Source organism: Lissotriton vulgaris, chromosome 4_1 (assembly GCF_964263255.1).
Source record: "Lissotriton vulgaris chromosome 4_1, aLisVul1.2, whole genome shotgun sequence".
NCBI classification, from domain to species: Eukaryota; Metazoa; Chordata; class Amphibia; order Caudata; family Salamandridae; genus Lissotriton; species Lissotriton vulgaris.
In genome coordinates, this window is record NC_141691.1 from 920,748,048 (window position 1) to 920,769,185 (window position 21,138).

At 47.9% G+C, this 21,138-nt stretch overlaps 1 protein-coding gene across 1 annotated transcript in view; it reads left to right on the plus strand.

Annotated features, from left to right (window-relative positions):
- The window catches only part of SYCP2L (synaptonemal complex protein 2 like), a 1,791,741-nt gene that overhangs the window by 970,521 nt on the left and 800,082 nt on the right, over positions 1-21,138 (plus strand). Inside the window, exon 22 of the mRNA XM_086966882.1 lies at positions 3,390-3,454. Within this exon, the coding sequence (XP_086823008.1) occupies positions 3,390-3,454 (65 nt within the window). The remainder of the gene's footprint in view (positions 1-3,389; positions 3,455-21,138) is intronic.

Sequence of the window (21,138 nt, forward strand, 5' to 3'; positions counted from 1 at the left end):
GGCCGAGACCCCAGAACTTTAGATTACTTCTGGATTTAATAGAAACCTCTACCATGGAAAAAAGCTGGGAAAGCTGAAAGAGATGTACTGCCCCTGTGCTGTGTGGAGTGGCCTGCAGTGGCCGTTTCTGCCATAGAGAAGACAAAGACTGAACTGTGCTGTGTATTCTGCTTGAAGATCTCCAAGGGCTTGGTATGGAGCTTGCCTCCTGTTCCCGAAGTCTCCGGTACACAAAGACTTAAATTCCTCTGTCCTCCTGGAACTGCTGTTTCAGTTGCCACAGAGGGAAATACCAACACTGACACTCGTGACTGATGCTGCAACCTGCAACTAAGCTGTGGGCACCACTTGTAAAGTGCACGATGCACCACCCCGACTTGCACCACACCCCAACACCTGCCGCTGCAGCACCTTACCCACTCCTTCACCAATGCTGCTCCTTGCACTGGAGCTGACGGTAACGCTCTGGATGCTCACAACGCACCGCCCGACTCTCACTGCATCCCTGACATCCCTGACGCCAGTGCCTCATCATCGCGGAGCAGATACCTGATATAGGTGACCTCCCGAATCCAGCGACCTTGAATCCTCATAAGGAATAGATGCCTCAACTCCACTGAGAAGTCCCCTCCCTAGCAACAGTAAGGAACTGACGCCTCACCTCCCCTGCATCGCAGTAAGGAAGCGATGCCTCACTTCCCCTGTGTTCATAAGGAACCGACTATACCCTGTGGCAACGAACCATCACCTTCCCGACGCTGTGCACAGCCTTTGTTTTCACCATTTGCCAAGGTGCTGTTCTTTGGGGTCAGTTTGACTCCGGGACCCCTTGTCGGGCACCTTGCAGTCGGTGCTGTAATTTTGGATTATCATCTGTCACGATGTAATAGCCCCAGGTGGGGCTATTTGTTGCTGCAAGCTTTATTTTTGTGAATAAGCTAATTTGGGTGATATCTTGATTTACGTTTGGTAGATTTTTGTCATTTTGGTCTTGTTTCGGTTTAGATAAAGATCTCCTATTTACTAAAACTGCTGTGGGGACCATTTGTTGTGTTTTCACTATATTGCTGTATGTGTGCACAAATGCTTTACCCACTGCCTCTGAGATAAGCCTATCTGCTTGTGCTAGGCTCCCAAGGGGGTGAGCAGGGTTTGTCTAAGGGCATAACTCCCTTACCTTGACTAGAAGCAAGGGTCCCTACTTGAACAAAGGTGCAAACCATTGCCAACAAGAGACCCCCCATTTCTAACTCGCCCACCGGGGAGACTGCGGTCCACGTGTCCCGCTCACTGATGCTCTAAACCTTCACCACATTTATTCATACACAAACTTTTATAAATCAGAGCACAGCACTAACCCATAAATAGTGATCACGCACCAGCTATAACCCACACTAGTAGGCTTCCACATGGGCAAACCCCGGATTATAGTATGGTCTCGGGTAGCCATTAGCCATGAGTGGCCTGGGTGCTACACTAGCTATTGCTAGCATCCTTCCACAGTCTGTCAGCCATCTCCCTAGCCATATCACCTACCTTTCTCACCCTAACTCAGTACTTATCACAATACCCCAAGCCTCGTATTACTACATTCCGTGAAGTATTAAAGTGATGTTATATGTGCCTCTCAGTGAGTGCCGTTGGCATGAATGCCAGTTTCTAGATCTAGTTATTCACTGCAATGATGTAGGTACAGTGAGAATCAAAAATTGTTTACCTCTTTTGCTACCTCATAAAGGCATGACAGGCTTCCGCTGACGGGGATCTCAGTCTGTCAGCACAGCCCTGGCATTCTGCTCGAATGCAGAGGTGACAAGCTTTTAGATTGCTTGTGTGACATTTCCTTGATTTCAGTGTAGTTATATGTCACATTCAGCTGCCAAATGCGTGAGACTTTCAATGTGTGTGATGCAGTTTTAAAAAGACTTTCATATTCAGTGCTTTCTCAGTTGGAGGCCAAGACATCATAGCATTATGAATACATAAGTGACTGCTTGATTCAATACTGTTTTTCTTTTTACACACAAGCACACCACTACCGTGATTACAATACCCTGATGTTCTAGACCGTAAAAGTTAGTTTGCCACTGATTACTTACAGTTATCTTTCATTTAAGGTGTGGGTGTTATTTTATGTGAAGTGACTGTTGTGTATTACTAAAAATGCATATTTACAAAGCGCTTCTTCTATATTAGGCACTAAATTGCTTAGCACATTTTATGACAGTCTATCGTATGCTGTGTGTAAGTCCATTTTAAAATGATGTGCACGTGTACACTGCCTTCTCAGTTGCATGTTCGGACCTCAGAATACAGTAAATACACAAGTGCCTATTCTCCACTGATCCCCACAGGATTCAATTCCATTTCACTCTGGTCCCACACACATCTGCAGTGATTGCTTTTTTACCAATTGAGGTTTCATAACGTCAGAGTGCATTTCCCACCTATCAGTGTGTGCAGTTACGTGAAGGTAAAAGACCAACAAACTAGCTCTAGGATATTTTGTCCTTTCTAACCACGTGTTTGACCTGACCACGCACTCTGAGGCCACACCAATTGGAACTCAGGATGAGTTCAGTGCTCTTTTGGACCAATCTGTGCCAACAAGAAGTGCCTACCAGAATGAGCGAGAGAGCGCCTTCGGGCCAGGCAGGGGGCCACCAGGCTGCACAGTGCTGATTGTAGGCGGAGGAGCCTGGGCTGGCCTGATACTTGCCTGGGGCAGCAGGGACGGCAAGATGAAGAGTGTTCGCTTTTTCTATTTAATGATGTCCTGAAGCGCCTCAGTGCATATGACGGAGTCGGAGGAGCTATAATGCATTATACAAGTGATGCTGGTTTCGCCACTAAAATGCGTCAGTCTTACCCGGTGGATGATACATGGCATGGCTGCTGATGGTGTGTAGAGATTACTGCTTCTGGAGAGGGAGGAAGGGCACAGATGGTGGTGGGGTAGGTGGCAATCTGCCCTACACAGAGAGAATGAGAGATGGTTTGGAAAGAAGACTTTCCCGAATATTTTTAAAGCTGTTATTTGAGTGATAATCACTACTGCTGTTCAATGCCTAAGCCTGTAAGATTGATGAAATGTGTTTAAACCTATAAGGTCTTTTTAACCTGGGCAACATTTCTATTCGCAGATGGTATAAAATGGGTTAGCTTTGCTGTTCATTCCCATATTGTAAGTTAATATTTTATCTAGGTCTTTCGCATTTTTCTCTAATAGGGGTTTGTTGTTATGAACGTCTTTTAATTTACTTTAGGCAATATTAGGTTCGTGATGGCGTTAAGAGGGCGGCAACTGAACTTTTTTTATGCCTTCATAATGTGAGATCCGCTTTCCAGCACGTGTGTAGTGTAACCATAAGTGTTTACATTTTTGGCAGAACGGTAAGCGTGAAAGAAGTAGGAGGAGGAAATCAAGTTATGAAAAACACACAGAAGATGCGAGGTAGAGTCTATACATATTTCTTTTGAATGTGTTTTGTTGTACTGTTTAAACATGATATATGAATTTACCGATAATCCACACTGAAAACAGAAATTGCAGCATGAGTAGAAAGTGCAAATATCATTTACGGAACCTCTAACCAAGAGAAAAAGAAAACTTCAGCTAAAACCCCCATGTGGTAACTTGGTGAACGCCTACAACAGGAATGTTTCTACTGTGCAAGAGGCCTGGGCATTGGAGATTTCATGCATGTGATGCATACTGCACAAGTTAGACTAGGAGGGGGTGCCCAACTTATTACCATACATGGCTTGAACACATCTAATGGGTGACATTGTTTACAAACAGCAAGAGCTTGAGTAAAAACAAATGTGAAATGGCACAATACTTTTAAATATGCTTTCCATTTAATTTATGAAAAGGCAGACTTTTATCAGGACAAATGAACCAAAAAAAAAAGTAGCGGTATCATAGATATCACCTTTGACCTAAAAAATGACATCTGGGGTGCACATCATAACAGAGGATGCAGGAGATCTTGGAGTCAATGTAAGATGAAAGAGAAGCCGATAAAACATCACAACAAAAGTAAATTGCTAATTTAATTGACCACCACATTCTGACCAATACATTGTGGTCACAGGTCGTTGCCACCATATGCCAAGGGTACGGCGCCATTATAGATCAAGCTGCATGTTGTCTGTTACGCCTCTCCCCGGAGTTCTTCTATTAGGGCACATAGTTTTAGAGCACTTGTGTTATTACCAGAGGAGCCAGGGAGGCTGATGGCAGGATCCTAGAACTCAGAATAATAAGAAATAAGATCCTCTCTTCTGAACAGGGCATCTGCTTTCTTGCATTTGACTGCGGTGGTGCAACCTCAATTTTGGTGGTCAGCTTTGCTCTCATTCTAGGTTGGTGCCTTCACTGCCATTTTCTTTTCTGCTGCCCAACGTCACCAACTTAACTTGTGTTAAGTGCCAGCATCAAGGTGTTTCCACAGCATAACTAAAGTGTACTGCTCTTGGCACACAGTAACTATTGGAATGCTATTGCGGAGCTAGAGAAGCACTTTTTAGGTTGAGGACCGAAGGCTGCGCTTGCGCAGTCTCCGGTGGGAGATTTAATGTTTTTAGGTATGGGGGGTTGAACCCGCCCCTCTCCTCCATTGGCTGGCTTCCTAAACGGAGGCCAGCCATTGGAGGAGAGGGGCGTCACTCGGTTCAAGCCTGTCTCTTTCGGATTCGGGGGCGTGTTTTTTGCGTTCTTTGTACCTGTGACATCATCCGTCACTCAGAACGCCGATACCGAAATTTTAGGAGCTTTGCGGCCGCAATTTTTATTTCTTGTTTCTCTCCTGCTCTGCAGAAGGCACAACAAACTTTGGGAAAATCGTGTTAAACATGTTTTTAAGACTGTGAAGCACACTCAGCAACAACGACGCACGCAGAACACTGACAGGCCGAGTGGGCATGTAGAAATAATCTGGATGCCTGTGTGGCGCAGACAATTCTGGTGAGTTTGTTCTCAGCTATGTGAGAGTCACGGGTATTTTTTGCGCCAGAGACTTTGTTCAAGGTCTGTACGGTGGCTGCTGTCGCCATTTCATGTAATGACCAAGATTGCTGATGCGAAGGATGCTGAGCCCATGAGGCTCGCGCCAGGCGCGAGTATCAGTGCGGCATCGTGTCAACAGCAATGAGACATGTCTCAATCAGCTGTAAGGGGAAGATACGCAGCATGTAAACAGGGCCTTTCAAAGCAGGCATGGCCGCAGCTAGACGAGCTCCAGCCCAGTTCTTAGCAGCAATTGTTTGGTAAAGATGGGAGAGAGATTTTACTTACAGCTCCCTGCGGTGGGGGCAACGATGAAGAGAGGGAGATGTTGTACATGTGTACAGTCACCTCCTGTACCCCAAGGGCTCACTCTTCCGTGGCCGTGGGAGTTGACAAATACAACACACCGATGGAAGCCCTATCAAGCGCTTTAAGCGCTAGGCACCAGATGTTTTCTTTCCACACACAGGGTATCCTTCGATGCAGTATTTACCATTATTTACGAGTGAAAGGTGGAGTCCATTTCATTCTGCGGTAACACGGCCAGTGTTAGGTAAACACGGCAGACCATGACACGACGTACGTATGTTAAATGCACGATCTGTACACTGGCCCGCAGTTTACCTGCTCTGTACATGCATGTAATGTCTCTTGGGCTCCCACTGACCTAAGTCCCTGCTGGCGCCGGGACTGCACATTACAGGCGGTCCCTGGCCCCTTCACTCGCCCCCCCCCCCCATCCATCCGAGCGCAGGGGCCCCTCTTGCAGATTGGGTTCTGGTCTCTCTGTGTTGCGGCTAAACTCATGCCCTGCGTCCGCATCCTGGGAGAAGGGCCGGGCACTCTCAGATCTCCTACCCTAAGAAGCGGAGCAGTGTAAGGAGCTGTACTAAGAAGCGGTGGCAGAGAGCAGTGTAAGGAGCTGTACTAAGAAGCGGCGGTGATGAACAGTGTTAGGCGCTGTACTAAGAAGCGGTGACACGGAGCAGTGTAAGGAGCTGTACTAAGAAATGAGTCACCACGGTAAAGTGTGTCTTTGTATTAGGTGGCACTTGCCTTAAACAATGAAGTCATTTGTGCCTTTCAGCCACTCCTAGCGTTTAGCCCAAAGCGCTCTGCATGTTGGGACATGTAATTCCACATGTGTAATGGAAATAGTGGTGCTACCACCCCCAGAATGCTGTTGCCTGCCTAAGAGTGAATTGGTGATTCCCTTGTGGGTAGAAGCACATGGGTAGAAGAATTTTTTAAGAATTAAAATCTCTTTGAACAGCACAGGGCGCCGTTCTCCAGGTTGTCTATAATTGGGCACACAGAGTTTGTTTCTCCCTTGCTTCGTTCCTACGGTAAAGCGCTCTGATACCTGCGGGTCTAGCCAGCGCTCTACAAGAGTGAATGGCAATGTCGAGGAGCCCCCTGGCTGTGCTTGCTCCCCTGCCCCCTGGCTGTGCTTGCTCCCCTGCCCCCTGGCTGTGCCTGCTCCCCTGCCCCCCTGGCTGTGCTTGTTCCCCTGCCCCCTGGCTGTACTTGCTTCCCTGCCCCCTGGCTGTGCTTGCTCCCCTTGCTGTACTTGCTCCCCTGCCCCCTGGCTGTGCTTGCTTCCCTGCCCGTGCTTGCTTCCCTGCCCCCTGGCTGTGCTTGCTTCCCTGCCCCCTGGCTGTGCTTGCTTCCCTGCCCCCTGGCTGTGCTTGCTTCCCTGCCCCCTGGCTGTGCTTGCTTCCCTGCCCCCTGGCTGTACTTGCTTCCCTGCCCCTTGGCTGCGCTTGCTTCCCTGCCCCCTGGCTGCGCTTGCTTCCCTACCCCCTGGCTGTGCTTGCTTCCCTGCCCCCTGGCTGTGCTTGCTTCCCTGCCCCCTCGCTGTGCTTGCTTCCCTGCCCCTCGCTGTGCTTGCTCCCCTGCCCCCTGGTTCCCCTGCACCCTCGCTGTGCTTGCTTCCCTGCACCCTCGCTGTGCTTGCTTCCCTGCACCCTCGCTGTGCTTGCTCCCCTGCACCCTGTTTGTGCTTGCTCCCCGGCCCACTGGCTGTGCTTGCTCCCTGCCTGTGCTTGCTTCCCTGCCCCCTGGCTGTGCTTGCTCCCCTGCCCCCTGGCTGTGCTTGCTCCCCTGCCCCCTGGCTGTGCTTGCTCCCCTGCCCCCTCGCTGTGCTTGCTCCCCTGCCCCCTCGCTGTGCTTGCTTCCCTGGCCCCCTCGCTGTGCTTGCTCCCCGGCCCCCTTGCTGTGCTTGCTCCCCGGCCCCCTTGCTGTGCTTGCTCCCCGGCCCCCTCGCTGTGCTTGCTCCCCGGCCCCCTTGCTGTGCTTGCTCCCCGGCCCCCTTGCTGTGCTTGCTCCCCGGCCCCCTCGCTGTGCTTGCTCCCCGGCCCCCTCGCTGTGCTTGCTCCCCGGCCCCCTCGCTGTGCTTGCTCCCCGGCCCCCTCGCTGTGCTCGCTCCCCGGCCCCCTCGCTGTGCTTGCTCCCCTGGCTGTGATTGCTCCCCTGCCCCCTGGCTGTGCTTGCTCCCCTGCCCCCTGGCTGTGCTTGCTCCCCTGCCCCCTGGCTGTGCTTGCTCCCCTGCCCCCTGGCTGTGCTTGCTCCCCTGCCCCCTGGCTGTGCTTGCTCCCCTGCCCCCTGGCTGTGCTTGCTCCCCTGCCCCCTGGCTGTGCTTGCTCCCCTGCCCCCTGGCTGTGCTTGCTCCCTGCCCCCTGGCTGTGTTTGTTCCCCTGCCCCCTGGCTGTGCTTGCTTCCCTGGTTCCCCTGCCCCCTTGCTGTGCTTGCTTCCCTGCACCCTTGCTGTGCTTGCTTCCCTGCACCCTCGCTGTGCTTGCTTCCCTGCACCCTCGCTGTGCTTGTTCCCCTGCCTCCTGGCTGTGCTTGCTCCCTGCCTCCTGGCTGTGCTTGCTCCCTGCCCCCTGGCTGTGCTTGCTCCCTGCCCCCTGGCTGTGCTTGCTCCCTGCCCCCTGGCTGTGCTTGCTCCCTGCCCCCTGGCTGTGCTTGCTCCCTGCCCCCTGGCTGTGCTTGCTCCCTGCCCCCTGGCTGTGCTTGCTCCCCTGCCCCCTGGCTGTGCTTGCTCCCCTGCCCTCTGGCTGTGCTTGCTCCCTGCCCCCTGGCTGTGCTTGCTCCCCTGCCCCCTGACTGTGCTTGCTCCCGTGCCCTTGGCTGTGCTTGCTTCCCTGCCCCCTCGCTGTGCTTTCTCTCCTGTGTGTGTGTGTGTGTGTGTGACTCTGGGTGTGTGTGTGACTCTGGGTGTGTGTGTGGCTCTGGGTGTGTGTGTGTGGCTCTGGGTGTGTGTGTGTGGCTCTGGGTGTGTGTGTGGCTCTGGGTGTGTGTGGCTCTGGGTGTGTGTGGCTCTGGGTGTGTGTGGCTCTGGGTGTGTGTGGCTCTGGGTGTGTGTGGCTCTGGGTGTGTGTGGTTCTGTGTGTGTGGCTCTGTGTGTGTGGCTCTGTGTGTGTGTGTGTGTGTGTGTGGCTCTGGGTGTGTGTGTGTGTGTGGCTCTGGGTGTGTGTGTGTGTGGCTCTGGGTGTGTTTGTGTGTGGCTCTGGGTGTGTTTGTGTGTGGCTCTGGGTGTGTGTGTGTGTGTGTGTGGCTCTGGGTGTGTGTGTGTGTATGTGGCTCTGGGTGTGTGTGTGTATGTGGCTCTGGGTGTGTTTGTGGCTCTGGGTGTGTTTGTGGGAGCTCTGTGTGTGTGGGGGCTCTGTGTGTGTGGGGGCTCTGTGCATGCGTGTGTGTTTCTGTATGCGTGTGTCTGTGGCTCTGTGTGAGTGGCTCTGTATGTGTGTGTGGGTGGCTGTGTGTGTGGCTCCATGTGGGTGTAAATGCAATAAGTCATACATTTCCGAGCGACTAAGCTTTTGGCATTGTAAATGACAATGTCATTTATTTAACGATTAAGCTATTGCAATGTAAATGACAATGCCATTTATTTTTTAGTCCTGGGTTCCTGTTTCATACATTTTTTTTTCCAGGCATTTTAGTGCAATTATTTAGGGCTATGTACTTCAAACATAGTAGATAAAAGCTAAGTTGTGGGGTTAAATTGTCCTGGGGGCATTTATTTGTTAACCCTAGTTCTTTTAATAAAATGGTTATTCGATAAATTTATCATTGTAAAACACGATAACACATTTATTATGTTCTAAGAGCCGACAACAGTACCCAAAGGTGTCCTGACATTGAACTCTGAAACCGGTAAGGGAAAATAAATCAGTTCAATCGTAAAAGAAAAGTACTTAAGGGTTTGTCTAAAAATTGCAAGATTTGATACACTGTACACAGAGGGGAAGTCCATTCAAGTAGGTCATCGCAAGTAATAAGAGTGAGAACTTCAGTTTGAATCCTTTTAATCCTTGGGGACCTAAAAGACATGGAAATTAGAGTGTTTTGGGGATCTAGAAGGCTCAACAGTATTGTAAATAAGTTGGGCCAGACAGAACTACCTCTGTGTACAAAACACAAATGTTCAAATTTATAATGGTACATCTTATTCCAACACCCCGCACCCCTCTTTTCCCTTCTCCACTTAGCTCATTCTGGGCCTGCCGGTTTGGAATGTTGAGTGAAGTCAAAATAGAATGTTTCTGTGAGGAACTGTATTTGGCAGTTGGTGACTATTGAGCGGAGCTGGGGGCATATTACTTCAGTGAACCAGGCTTCTTACTACATGTGTTCTTCTGCAATTATGTCAAATTGGATTCTCCTCAGGGCATAGCTTATGCCTACATCCATACTGTATGCTTTCTGACTGAAATCTTCTTGGCCGTTTGGACAGATGCTGTGTTCTATTGGACTCATCAGACTTTGAATGTTTTGACCTCATGAGATTGCCTCCACCCGGCAATTAGTTCCTGAACTACCACTTTAGGCCGACAACATGACAATCCCCAGATTTTAGGTGCACCACCAATTTTGTTTGTTTATTTATTTATACAGTTTTATATATTCTTTCTGTGTTCAACATTTCTAGTTTCCTCATGGCGCCTACCTGCTCCTGAACATACTATCAGGTCGAGGCAGAGGGAGTAAACCACACTGTGGCAACATCTGACTACAGTAGTTAGATGGCAGCGTATGCCTTTTGCTGGTATCTGAGGGATCATTGTTGATCCAAGGGTATTGGGGACTATTATCCTACTGAACGTTACTGCCACCATTTTAGAGATCTGCTCTCTTGAAGACTAAGACTGACAGACTTCAAGCCTCACCTTCTGCTCTTTTTTCTTGTCAATTGAGGTGGAGATGGAAGGCAATTGGAAGAATCATGCCCAACTGGAGAATGCCAGAACCTGTAGTGTGGACAAGCTCCACACAGCAAAAAACAGCATCTGTTACTCCAGTATCAGAACTTTCATAGATTTATATGATTGAATCATTCTCCGTCATCGAGATTGAAGTCCCCGGTATATATCAAATAGCAATGCAAAGCATTACAAACCAGAAACCAGGCCTAGGCCCATTCCAGTTTTGTAACATATCCACCTATTTTTGAAAAAGAGACTAAATAAAATCAACAACCAATCAGATCAGCGTCACCCTCACCCTCTAGAACCCTCCTGAGAGAACCTCAGACCCTCAGATTTTTTACCACACGTTGTGCTAGGGAGTCTCCACTGAACTCTGCTCAGTTTTCTCCTTATTCTTGTGAAATTTTTCAACTATTTTTCTTCACAACTACTACAGCTTTGATTTTTTTTTCTCTTTTCTTCATGGCTGACAAGGAGAAAAAAGGACTTTTTAGAGCTTGTTCCCCCTGCTCCAAAAAGAGGCTTTAAGTGGATGACCCTCACAAAGACTGCATACATTGCCTGTATCCAGACCACAGGACCAAAGATTGCAAAGTATCTCATACCTTTTCCACCAAAACGTTAAGGGACCATGAGGGACGTCTCTTGACCTGGCTCCAGAAGCTAAAGTCCAGGAGAGAGCCGGTCTCCAGTGACAATAGTGATGAGGCTTCATCTGCTTAGTCTTCAAGGAGATCTTTGAAAAGGGGGGGATCTGACCCTTCTTCAGAGGACCATCCTGGGAAAGCCTCTAAAAAGACCTCCCATGGGTCTGATGGGCTCAGTCCAAATACATCTCCTCACCGAGATGAAAAGGAGAGGAAAGAACTTACAACAGAAGTGAGTGCAGTGAGAAAGTTGCGCTCTGTACCTCCACTTTTTCTTCCTGAGGGAAGAAACATTTTTTTAAAACCCTCCTGTATTCCTACTGAGGGAAAACAGGCAAAAAACATTCCACCATCGACGAAGCGGTCGATACAGTCGACGAAGAAAGTGCCATTATCGACGCAGAGTGAAAAGGTACAGTCTCCTCAGCTCACTCCGGCTCCAACAACTGGATCGTCGCCGAGAGCTTCTTTGCTTCCAACATTTGCTTCCATTGTTCAACCTCCATCGACGAGAGTGATGACGGATGTTGTGTCAGTAGTGACGACGAAGATTTAGTCGTCGCCCTGTTGCGACGCCGTTGGCAACGGCATCTACGGTAATGACGACGGTATCGGCGACGGAACTGTCAATTGCAATACCTACATCGTCGGCGATACCGTTGACTACCTCGTCGTGAGAGAAAATTTCTGGGGACATTATCAGGAAGAGTCCTATAACTCCTGAGCTCACTTCCCCAAGCAAAGTGAGACCTCTACTACCTACTCACCTCCTTGAGGAAGAAGATTCAGATGAGGAAGGTCCTTTTTGGTTATGCAGATAGCCCTTCAGAACTGCATGTTAAGTGCCAAGACCTGGATTCTGAAGACTGATACAAGGAAGAGCAGGACTATGATCCTCCCCAGGACTACCATAGAGGTTATCAAGAGGAGATGGTCTGTATGCAGTCCTCCTTGATTTCAAACTTGCAGTTTATGCCCTCCGACTACAAACTGAGATTTCAGACACCATCATCGGCTCAGGAACAAGCCTCTGTTCCCGCTGGACCACAATGGTTCACCGCCCGGTTGCCACCACCACTGCTGCAATTGATAGAGAAAACTCCACCAGCTGCTCCTCTTATCCAAGATGATACCTGAGATGACGACCAAGGAGATATGGATTTCCATGACCCACATAGGGAATGGGATGATTAGATTATTCCTACTCTTCTTCCCCCTTCACCGGTTCCCGAAGATTCTCCACCTGGGGACATAGGTGGTTTCCACAATCTACTGGAAAGAGCAGCCAAAAGGTTCGATCTGCCTATTTCTTCTGTGCAGTCTGAGTGTTTCTTATATGACTTTAAGAAGTCTGTAAGAACCATTCCCATTGTCAGTCATGTGTGGGAAGAGGGTATTAAAGTCATGAAGACCCCAGCCACGGTGTTCCCGGTGCTTCACCGATTGGAAAAGAAATATAAAGCCCCGGAGGATAGCCCAGCTTGCCTTGTGAGTCAGCCAGAACCGGACTCAGTCATGTGGCAGTACAGGCAGTGCAGCGGAAGTCAAAAAATCTGGCAGCTCCTCTAACAACACCTCCAAGCAAAGGAGGCCGATGCTTGGACAATGCTGGCAAGAGGTTTCCTCTGTCAAGAGTACTCGTCAAAGCAGCCAACACTTTAGCCATTTTGGGCTGCTATGACCGCCAGATGTGGTGTGATCTATCTCCTTATCTCGACCAACTACCTCAAGACAGCAAGGCCGAAGCAAAAAAGATCCTCCAGGAAGAGGAGAGAGCCTCCTTTGAGGTGATTAATTATGCAATGGATATTGCTACAACGGCTTTCCGTTCCCTGGTGGGAAGTGGTCCTTCATCGCCAGGGATGGCTTTGAGCAACGTCGTTTAGACCTGAGGTCCAGAACAAAATATTAGACCTTCCATTTTATGGAGAGGAGTTCTTCGGAAAACCTTTAGATGATGCACTCCAAAACATTAAGAAAGACACAGCAAGGTCGTTAGGGATGCTTCAGTACCGGAAGGTCCCTTTTCGGGTAGCAAGGGGTAGTGGTCTTCCTTCATACATAGGAGGGTACCAGCAATATAGGTACTCCTCGTATACACCTGCCACACAGTCTTACCGCCCACAGTACAACCAGCAGTAGGGTCAGTCCACAACATGTTAAAAATCGGCACCCAGAGGAAAGGCAGTATGCCAGGGGAAGGATTCCTCTAGATTTCAATAGCAGCTTGCAGGCGCTGACTACTGTTCCTCCCCCTCATCAAACACCTGTGGGGGGCAAGATCTCCCTCTACTTACAAAATTGGCAAAGGATAACATCAGATCGTTGGGTGCTCAACATAGTTCAATTTGGCCATATGTTTGAATTTGTTCATCCTCCTCCAACCACCCCCCTCGCTCCAGCTTAACAAAACATCACCGTCTCCTACGCCGAAAAGTCCAACAAATGCTGCAGAAAGGAGTGATAGAACCGATCCCTTTATCCCAAAAAGTAGAGGGTTTCTAATCTCAGTTCTTTTTAGTTCGAAAGACTGTTGAAAGGTGGCACCCTATTCTAGATCTGAGGGAGCTCAATACCTATCGCATCAAGCAGTCCTTCAGAACGATCTCCTTACAGGACATACTTCGACTTCTAAATTCCCGAGATTTCATGGCCACTTTGGACCTAGTGGGTGCATATTTTCACGTTCCCATTCATCCATTGCACAGGAAGTTCCTTCGCTTTACAGTAGTCAAGAGCCCCTTTCAATTCAGGGTCCTCCCCTTTGGCTTCAGATTGGCACCAAGAAACTTTACAAAGATGCTGGCTCCTGTAGAGGCTTTTCTAAGAAAAATGTAGCAACAGGTGTTCCCCTACCTGGACAACTGGTTGCTAAAGGCTCCTTCCAAGGCCGCAGCAAAGAATTCGGTGGCAGCTTGTACAACGCTGTTCAAGAGTCTAGGTCTTACCCTCAACAGAGAAAAGTCAAACTTGTATCTGTCCAAAAACGCCAAATTTCTTGGAGGCATGTTGGACACGTCTTTGAACAAGGCATTTCCGTCACTAGAAAGGAAAGCCAAACTGATGTCAGTGGCCCATCTACTGCTAAAAAGGTAACTTTCAGTTCATCTCTACAAGTCCTTTCTGGGATCCATTTCATTTTACATTCCTCTAATTCCTCACTGCAGGCTATGTATGTGTCCTCTCCAGGAGAATCTCAACTTACAGTGGAGTTGGGAGGAAGCATCTTTCTAGGGCATGATTACGATCACTACGCCAATGAAAGAAGTCACTTCATGGTGGATTCACAAGGAAAACATTTCCCAGGGTCTCTCCTTGGTGGTCACCCCAGCTTCTCAGATAATTACAATGGATGTATCTCTGGAGGGCTGGGGACTGGTCTTACAGGAGCTCCAGAAAAGTGGTTGATGGCTATATCATCGTCTTTTACACATCTATCTGCTAGAGCTCAGAACATTTCGCCTAGGCTTACAGGCTTTTCTCCAGAGACTAAACAATAAGTCGGTTCTAATAAGAACAGACAATACTACGGCCATGCATTACATCAACAAACAAGCCGGCACAAGATCCCGTCTGCTGTCTGTGGAAACTCAAACTATCTGGGAATGGGTGATCCTACATGGGGTCTCACTGAAGGCTGAGCATCTCCCAGCGAGTCTCAAGGAGACGACAGACCCACTAAGCAGTCTAAAGTCAGTCTGCCATGAGTGGGAGCTGGACCAGAGGACACTGGACAAAATGTTCCGAGTATGGGGCAGACTGTCCATAGATCTCTTTGCTACACCAGAGAACACAAAATGCGGTTCTTCACAAGCTGGCATCACCATCTGGGATACTCTGGGAATGAGTTTTCAATGACATGTTCAGGCGCCTTTGTCGACGCTTTTCCCCCATTCCATTCATCCTGAGACTTCTCAGGATGTTGAATACGGAATTCTGCAAAATGATCCTAATAGCTCCTTCCTGGCCTCGCCAGTACTGATACATGGAGCTTCTTCTCCTATCCTTGGAGCAACCTGTTCCCTCGGATCCTATTCCATCATTCCTGACTATGCCCTAGGGCCACGTACTGCAGCCGGATCCCCGATCCTGCAATTATCAGCATGGCTCCTGAGCACAGAGAGTTTTCGAGCTAAAGCTCTCCACAGAATGTAGGGACATCCTTTCCCAAGCTTGTGCTCAGAGTACAAACAGAACCTACCGGATGGAGTGGAAGAGGTTCTGTCACTGGTGTCAAGAATCAGGAGTTCACCCTTTCTCCTCTTCGGCTCATGAAATCCTTCCTTGCATCCTTTCCTTGGCAAAAGCTGGACTGGCTCATTGATCTATTAAGGTTCACCTAGTGGCCATCTCTCGCTTCAGAAGAACATCTTCAGGCCCTTATCTTTGGTCAGCAAGGATAATTAAGCAATTTATGGAGGAACTTTTTTGAGTCCTCCCTCCGATGAAACTTCCTCCACAACTGTGGCACCTTAACGTGGTCCTGGCTCCGCTCATGAAACATCCCTTCGAGTCTCTCCATAAAGCAGACTTAAAATTCCTGTCATGGAAGGTGGCTCCTCTTCTTGCTCTGACGTCAGCTAGAAGGGTTAGCTAGTAAGTTAGGCTGATGTAAGAGACTACGCGGCTCAGCCAGGATGAGGAAGCTGTTTTAATTATCTCCTTTCAGTCATGGTGATTTACCTGCCATTGAGGTTCTGTAAATTCTGTCTTGTCCCGTGAGGTTATGGTTCCGTCACGATTTTGGTGATGTACCGTATCTAGTAAGTACGGCTAATATGGAGTTAATTAGTCATGTTAACTACCGAGTTCATTACATATTCAGAGATTTTGTCTCCCAGATTTTGTCTCGAATATGGGTTCCATTTTGTCCGTGCCTCCATTTTGTGTTGCCATTACGTAGGCCGATGAATGTGGTCGAACGAATAAAGCGTCCTGGCCTTTTCACACCGGTATACATTAACTAGGTTCTTCTTGACTCTAAGGTGAACTGTAAGGATCTGACTCCTTCACCTGAAACTGACCTCGCTAAGCCAATTTCCTTGAATGATCGTTGTCTGAGATTGCCAATCAAAGTTCAGGACATAGTTAACTTTTAGTTTCTTTACACAAGCCTTATCTTGCTCGTTACCTGTCATTGTTTCCTTTCTATGTTTCTTCATTACATGCATTGTGCTTTCAATTGTGGGTTTGTCCGTTTTGTGGAGATTGAATTTGGGACATTCCTAATAATTAACTTGTGGGTTGAGACAATGTAAATTGAGGTTTTTGCTATGTGATGCTGCGTGGGAAAATGTATCTTATTGGTCAGAACTTTGTACCGTGGGTGTGCATTTATAAAGTGAATATTGGGCATAAAGAGACGCCTTGCCTTACAAAAATGAGCAATCTCCTGAGAATATACGCTATGCTGTATTTCTAGGATCTCTGTTACTAGCTGCAGCTAATAAATTTGGTCTTTGACGCCACCTAGAAGTATTCCGTGTCTCTGTATACCAAGACAGGTGAATCTGGAGACTTTGGGAGTGCCCCTGGCGCCGCTGGGTTTAAAACCCGGTTCTTCAACAGGCGCCCAACGTAGGGCGACTTCAGCAGTACCGGTCGAAGCCCGAAGATTGTGAGGAGCTTCATGAGAAAATTCTGGAGGAGGGCCCCCACTTCATCGACCCCTGCATGTCGACTGTGGACCAAAGGTTTTTACTACGAGGCTTCCCCCTTTCCGACGGCTACGAAGGACTGCTGCCCTGACTGTCGCCGTGTCTTAGACCCTCTTATGACAATTTGTAAGGCGAAACGTTAGATGGTCTTCTGGTGGCGTGACAGACATTTTGGTTAAGTACAAGTGGGTCGCTCCCACGACTTTGTTTGGTTTCTTGGTTTTGATTTGGTTATTGCAATTACCAAAGCTGAGGGGCTCGTATATTTGCGAGTATATCGTTTTTTGATAACCGCTTGAAGTTTGAAGCTAGATTAGTGAGCTATAAGATGCCTGGTCTTAGCAAATTTAGGAAATGGTTTTGTTGTAGTTGTAAGAGGGATTCCCGATTGGAGGACTCGTGTCCCATAGCTCTGGTTGGAACTTCAACTTATGAGCTCTATTCAAAGCATGGCATGGGTCCAATTACGTTTAATGAAGTATGGATCCACTATACGAAGAAAGAAGGTGTCTTACGATGGCCCCAACATGGTAGTTTCAAATCAGAGGTTTTAGATAACCTAGAAGTTGCGCTATTTAAGAAGAAAGCCTGGCCGGCTTTGTTTGACTCTTTCCGCCTCTGGCATAAGGAAGCCAAACAGCGAGAAATTAAGCAAGCTAAGAGAGATAAGAAAGAAAAGAATATATCGATTCTACAAGCTGCTAGGCAGTTTAAGGAAGATAAAGTAGATCATGCGATTGAGGTGTCAGATAGACAACATTGCAGGGCCATTGACAAATGTTATCCAGCTTTGCCACCTCTTCCGAAGGCGACAAATGACCCTGAAAAGGATCCTTTGATGTCGCATTTGTTGAGATTACCACCCCTTATGTGCAGAGTGCTACGGCACCTCCGCAACCCCCAGTTGTTCAACCCCCTGTTGTTGTCCAGCCACCAGCTCTTCCCCAGGAGGTTCTTCCTCCATTGGCGCAGCCTCCTCTAGGGCCGCCAGCTTTGCTAACAGTTCTGCCTCAAACTCCTTTGCCTTACTCTCCTTTAACTTCGACTTCCTTTGCTACTGACCCTACGTCTGTCACCTCAAAACACTTTGTCTCCTGTCCTTATGTCAACTTCTTCTCCTTCTGCTCGAAAACGAATGACTGAGACTGTTGCTAGTCTTTTGTCTTCACTCTTTGGGTCACTGAATATGACCCCAGTTTCGGAATGTAAGCAGAGTCGTAGTCTGCTTCCTGGTCCCAAAGAGCAGGCAGTGTTGGATCTTTTGGCTCCTAGATGGGTTTTAAATGTTTCTAGGTATAATTTACAAGCGGTTATGGATGTTTTCTTACAGTGGGATCCGCCTAAGCAAAGATATGTTTTTGATATAATGTGTACTTTTCTTCGTCAGGAATGGGAAAATAATGAGTTGGGTCCGATTCCGCAGGAAGTGCTTGATGTTCAGTCTGAATTTGCTAAAGGGACGATAGTGGGTCCCGATGTTGAGGAAGCGGTAGAGACGCTTCTTGCGTTTAGGTGTAGACTTCCTTCTCAGTCATTGTTTGATACTGATCCTTCTGTTAGGAGAAAAGTGAAGCAGTACCCGATGAGAGAGGTTCCCCCTGTATGGAGAGAGGCAGTTTTGGCTGATGCCGCTCATGGTATTGTGGCTGCACTGGCTCATTTTCAGCGAGTATGGGTACATGTTCCTTTGAAGAGAGCTGAGGTTCTGGCTCTTAAGCAGGCTGTGCCTGACCCCCGTAAAAATCCTGCTGGTTACTACAAGGAGTTGTCTCAGACAGTTGATGTGTGTGTTATGAATTTAGCTGACATAGATATGTTGTTGGGTAATGTAGTTTCTCAACCTTTGTGGGCGAAGATCCGTCACAAGGATCATGCGGCAGAGTTAGGAGATACTTGGGTTAATATTGTTGCTGCAGATGTTCGACAGGTAGGAGGTGCCAAACCTGAACCCTTAGTTGCAGAATTACCTGGTAGGATTATTATTTAATGAAAACAATGATGCCTCCTCTGCACGTGAATTGGGACAAGTTAGCAGCATGCAAACAAAGAAAGACTAAAGAATGTCTGATTTCTTCACCAGGTTTGAGGAAACATTCATTGATCACAGTGGTCAGTACATGAATATAGAAGGTGGTCAAAGGTTGTTCGTAGATAAGTTTGTTTTTAATTTACTCCCTGAGCTTTCTAATAAGTTAAAGGACTATGAGAGTTAATGGGCGGTTTCTTCCTCGGCCCAGATATTGGCTACTGCACAATACTACGAGAATAGAGATAAAGATGAGCAGGATAAAGTAGAGAAGAAGACTAAAGAATTGAAGACAAAGGTTCTTTTACAACAGGCCTTTCCGCCTCGCCCTAATCAGCGTCAGCAACCTTCCAAGTTTCAGCAGCCCCCACAGTTTCAGAGATTGTTTCAGAAGCCTGAGTCTTTTCCTCCGCGACTTCCGCTAGGCCCTAATCAGTGTGCTTATTGTTGGGAAGAAGGTCATTTCAAGAATAGTTGTCCGATTTTGCTACAAAGTACGAATGGTATGTCTTGTCTGAGAGGTTGTGATGGTTTTCAACAAGCACCTATGGGTAGAGGACTTGGTACGTTTCCTCAGAATGAACATTCCTTTCCCCCTCAGAAGCCTATGAAATATTTTGATCAACAGAATGTTCCGATTGTTCAGTCTGCTCAGCACTACACGGATGACTATTATGTTGAAAGCGAGAGGGCTGGTTTTAATGATAGCTAAGACAGCCATGGACAAAGGGAGGGAGTAGTGTCAGTTCCAGTACACCAGAGTGGACCTTATGTTGAAGTAATTACACCAGGTGTGGCAGAGTCATTTCTTTTGGATACTGGTGCGGCTAAGAGTTCTATCATGCACTCTAAACTCCCTGGCGCACTTTTTGTCTGGCTTGACGAATGTCTTGGTAGGATTTTCTGGCGCCCCAGTTCGTAATCCGGTCTCTTGTCCTTTGCCTCTTTCTATTGAGCCTTGTGAATTGGAAGCACCCCTTATTCTAACGACGGGTTGTGGTGAGAATTTGTTGGGTTTGGATCTGTTGATGCATGCAACATTACATTGTTCTCCTTCGGGAGTACATCTTACGTTGGGTAAGAGAGTGATCTCTCCAATGTACTTGTCTAAAGATCAGATTCCACTGGAATTGCATTCGCTCCCTGATACTCTCTGGGCTACAGGTCCTAATGTTGGCCTTTTGCAGATTCCACCCTACATTGTTACCCTCAAGTCAAATGCTAAGCTACCTCGCATTCCCCAATACAGGATCTCTAGTGATGACGAAAGAGCTCTTTTAGAGATTATCTATGATTTGGTTGAGAAAGGTGTGATTGAAGAAACAAGAGGTAATGTGTGTAACAGTCCTGTTCTGCCTGTCCTTAAGCGTGCTGACTCTTCCCAGCCACCTGTGTATCGGTTTGTGATTGACCTTCGAGAGGTCAATAAGATTGTTGTACCCCAGTTTCCTGTTCCGGACATTACTGCGTTATTGACTATGATCTCTGCTTCAGCTGCTTGGTATTCTGTTATCGATCTGAAGAACACTTTCTTTAGTATTCCGATTGCCAAAGAAAGTAGGGATATTTTTGGCTTCTCTTTAGGAGGCCGAAGTTTCAGGTTTAAGCGCGCTCCTCAAGGTTATTGTTAGAGTCCCTCCATCTATAGTCAGGCTTTGAAAACTCAGCTTGATACTTTTGTCTTGCCTTCTGGTGCGACTCTTGTCCAGTACGTGTATGGTCTGTTGGTCGCTGCTGATTATGAAGAGATTTGTAAAGAAGTTACGCTTTCTTTGTTGCGACATTTGTCTAACCTTCACCATAAAGTATCACCTTCGAAGTTGCAGTATTGCCGCCAAGAAGTGACCTACTTAGGTCATCTCTTGTCGAAGGAGGGAAGACGATTGACCCCAGAGTGTATTCAAGCGATTGCTCAAATGACTGTGCCATCCACACAGAGAGAGGTGCGTGCCTTTTTGGGTATCACCTTGTATTGTAGACAGTGGATTCCGAATTTTTCTTTGTTAGCGAAATCTTTGTTTCAAAAGTATCAATCTGTTTGTCATCCTCTGAGGCGGAAGCCGGAGGACTGTGCTCACTTTAAAAAAAAACTGCTTTTAAAATTTGTATTTCGCCGTATTTGTGTCTTTTAAAAACCACAAGGAGCTCACCTGTTTTAGCGCTCACACCACGCGCTGACACAGCCCTCCTCACTCTTCCCTGAGACAGCGGTCCGCGCTGAGACAGGGAAGGCCCAAGGCCTAAGCCACACCCACTGCGAGGCCACGCCCACCCCAAGGACTACAAAACACGCTAGAAACTTAGCGTGCACCACAATCTGTTTGTCATCCTCTGAGGCGGAAGCCGGAGGACTGTGCTCACTTTGAAAAAAACTGCTTTTAAAATTTGTATTTCGCCGTATTTGTGTCTTTTAAAAACCACAAGGAGCTCACCTGTTTTAGCGCTCACACCACGCGCTGACACAGCCCTCCTCACTCTTCCCTGAGACAGCGGTCCGCGCTGAGACAGGGAACGCCCAAGGCCTAAGCCACGCCCACTGCGAGGCCACGCCCACCCCAAGGACTACAAAACACGCTAGAAACTT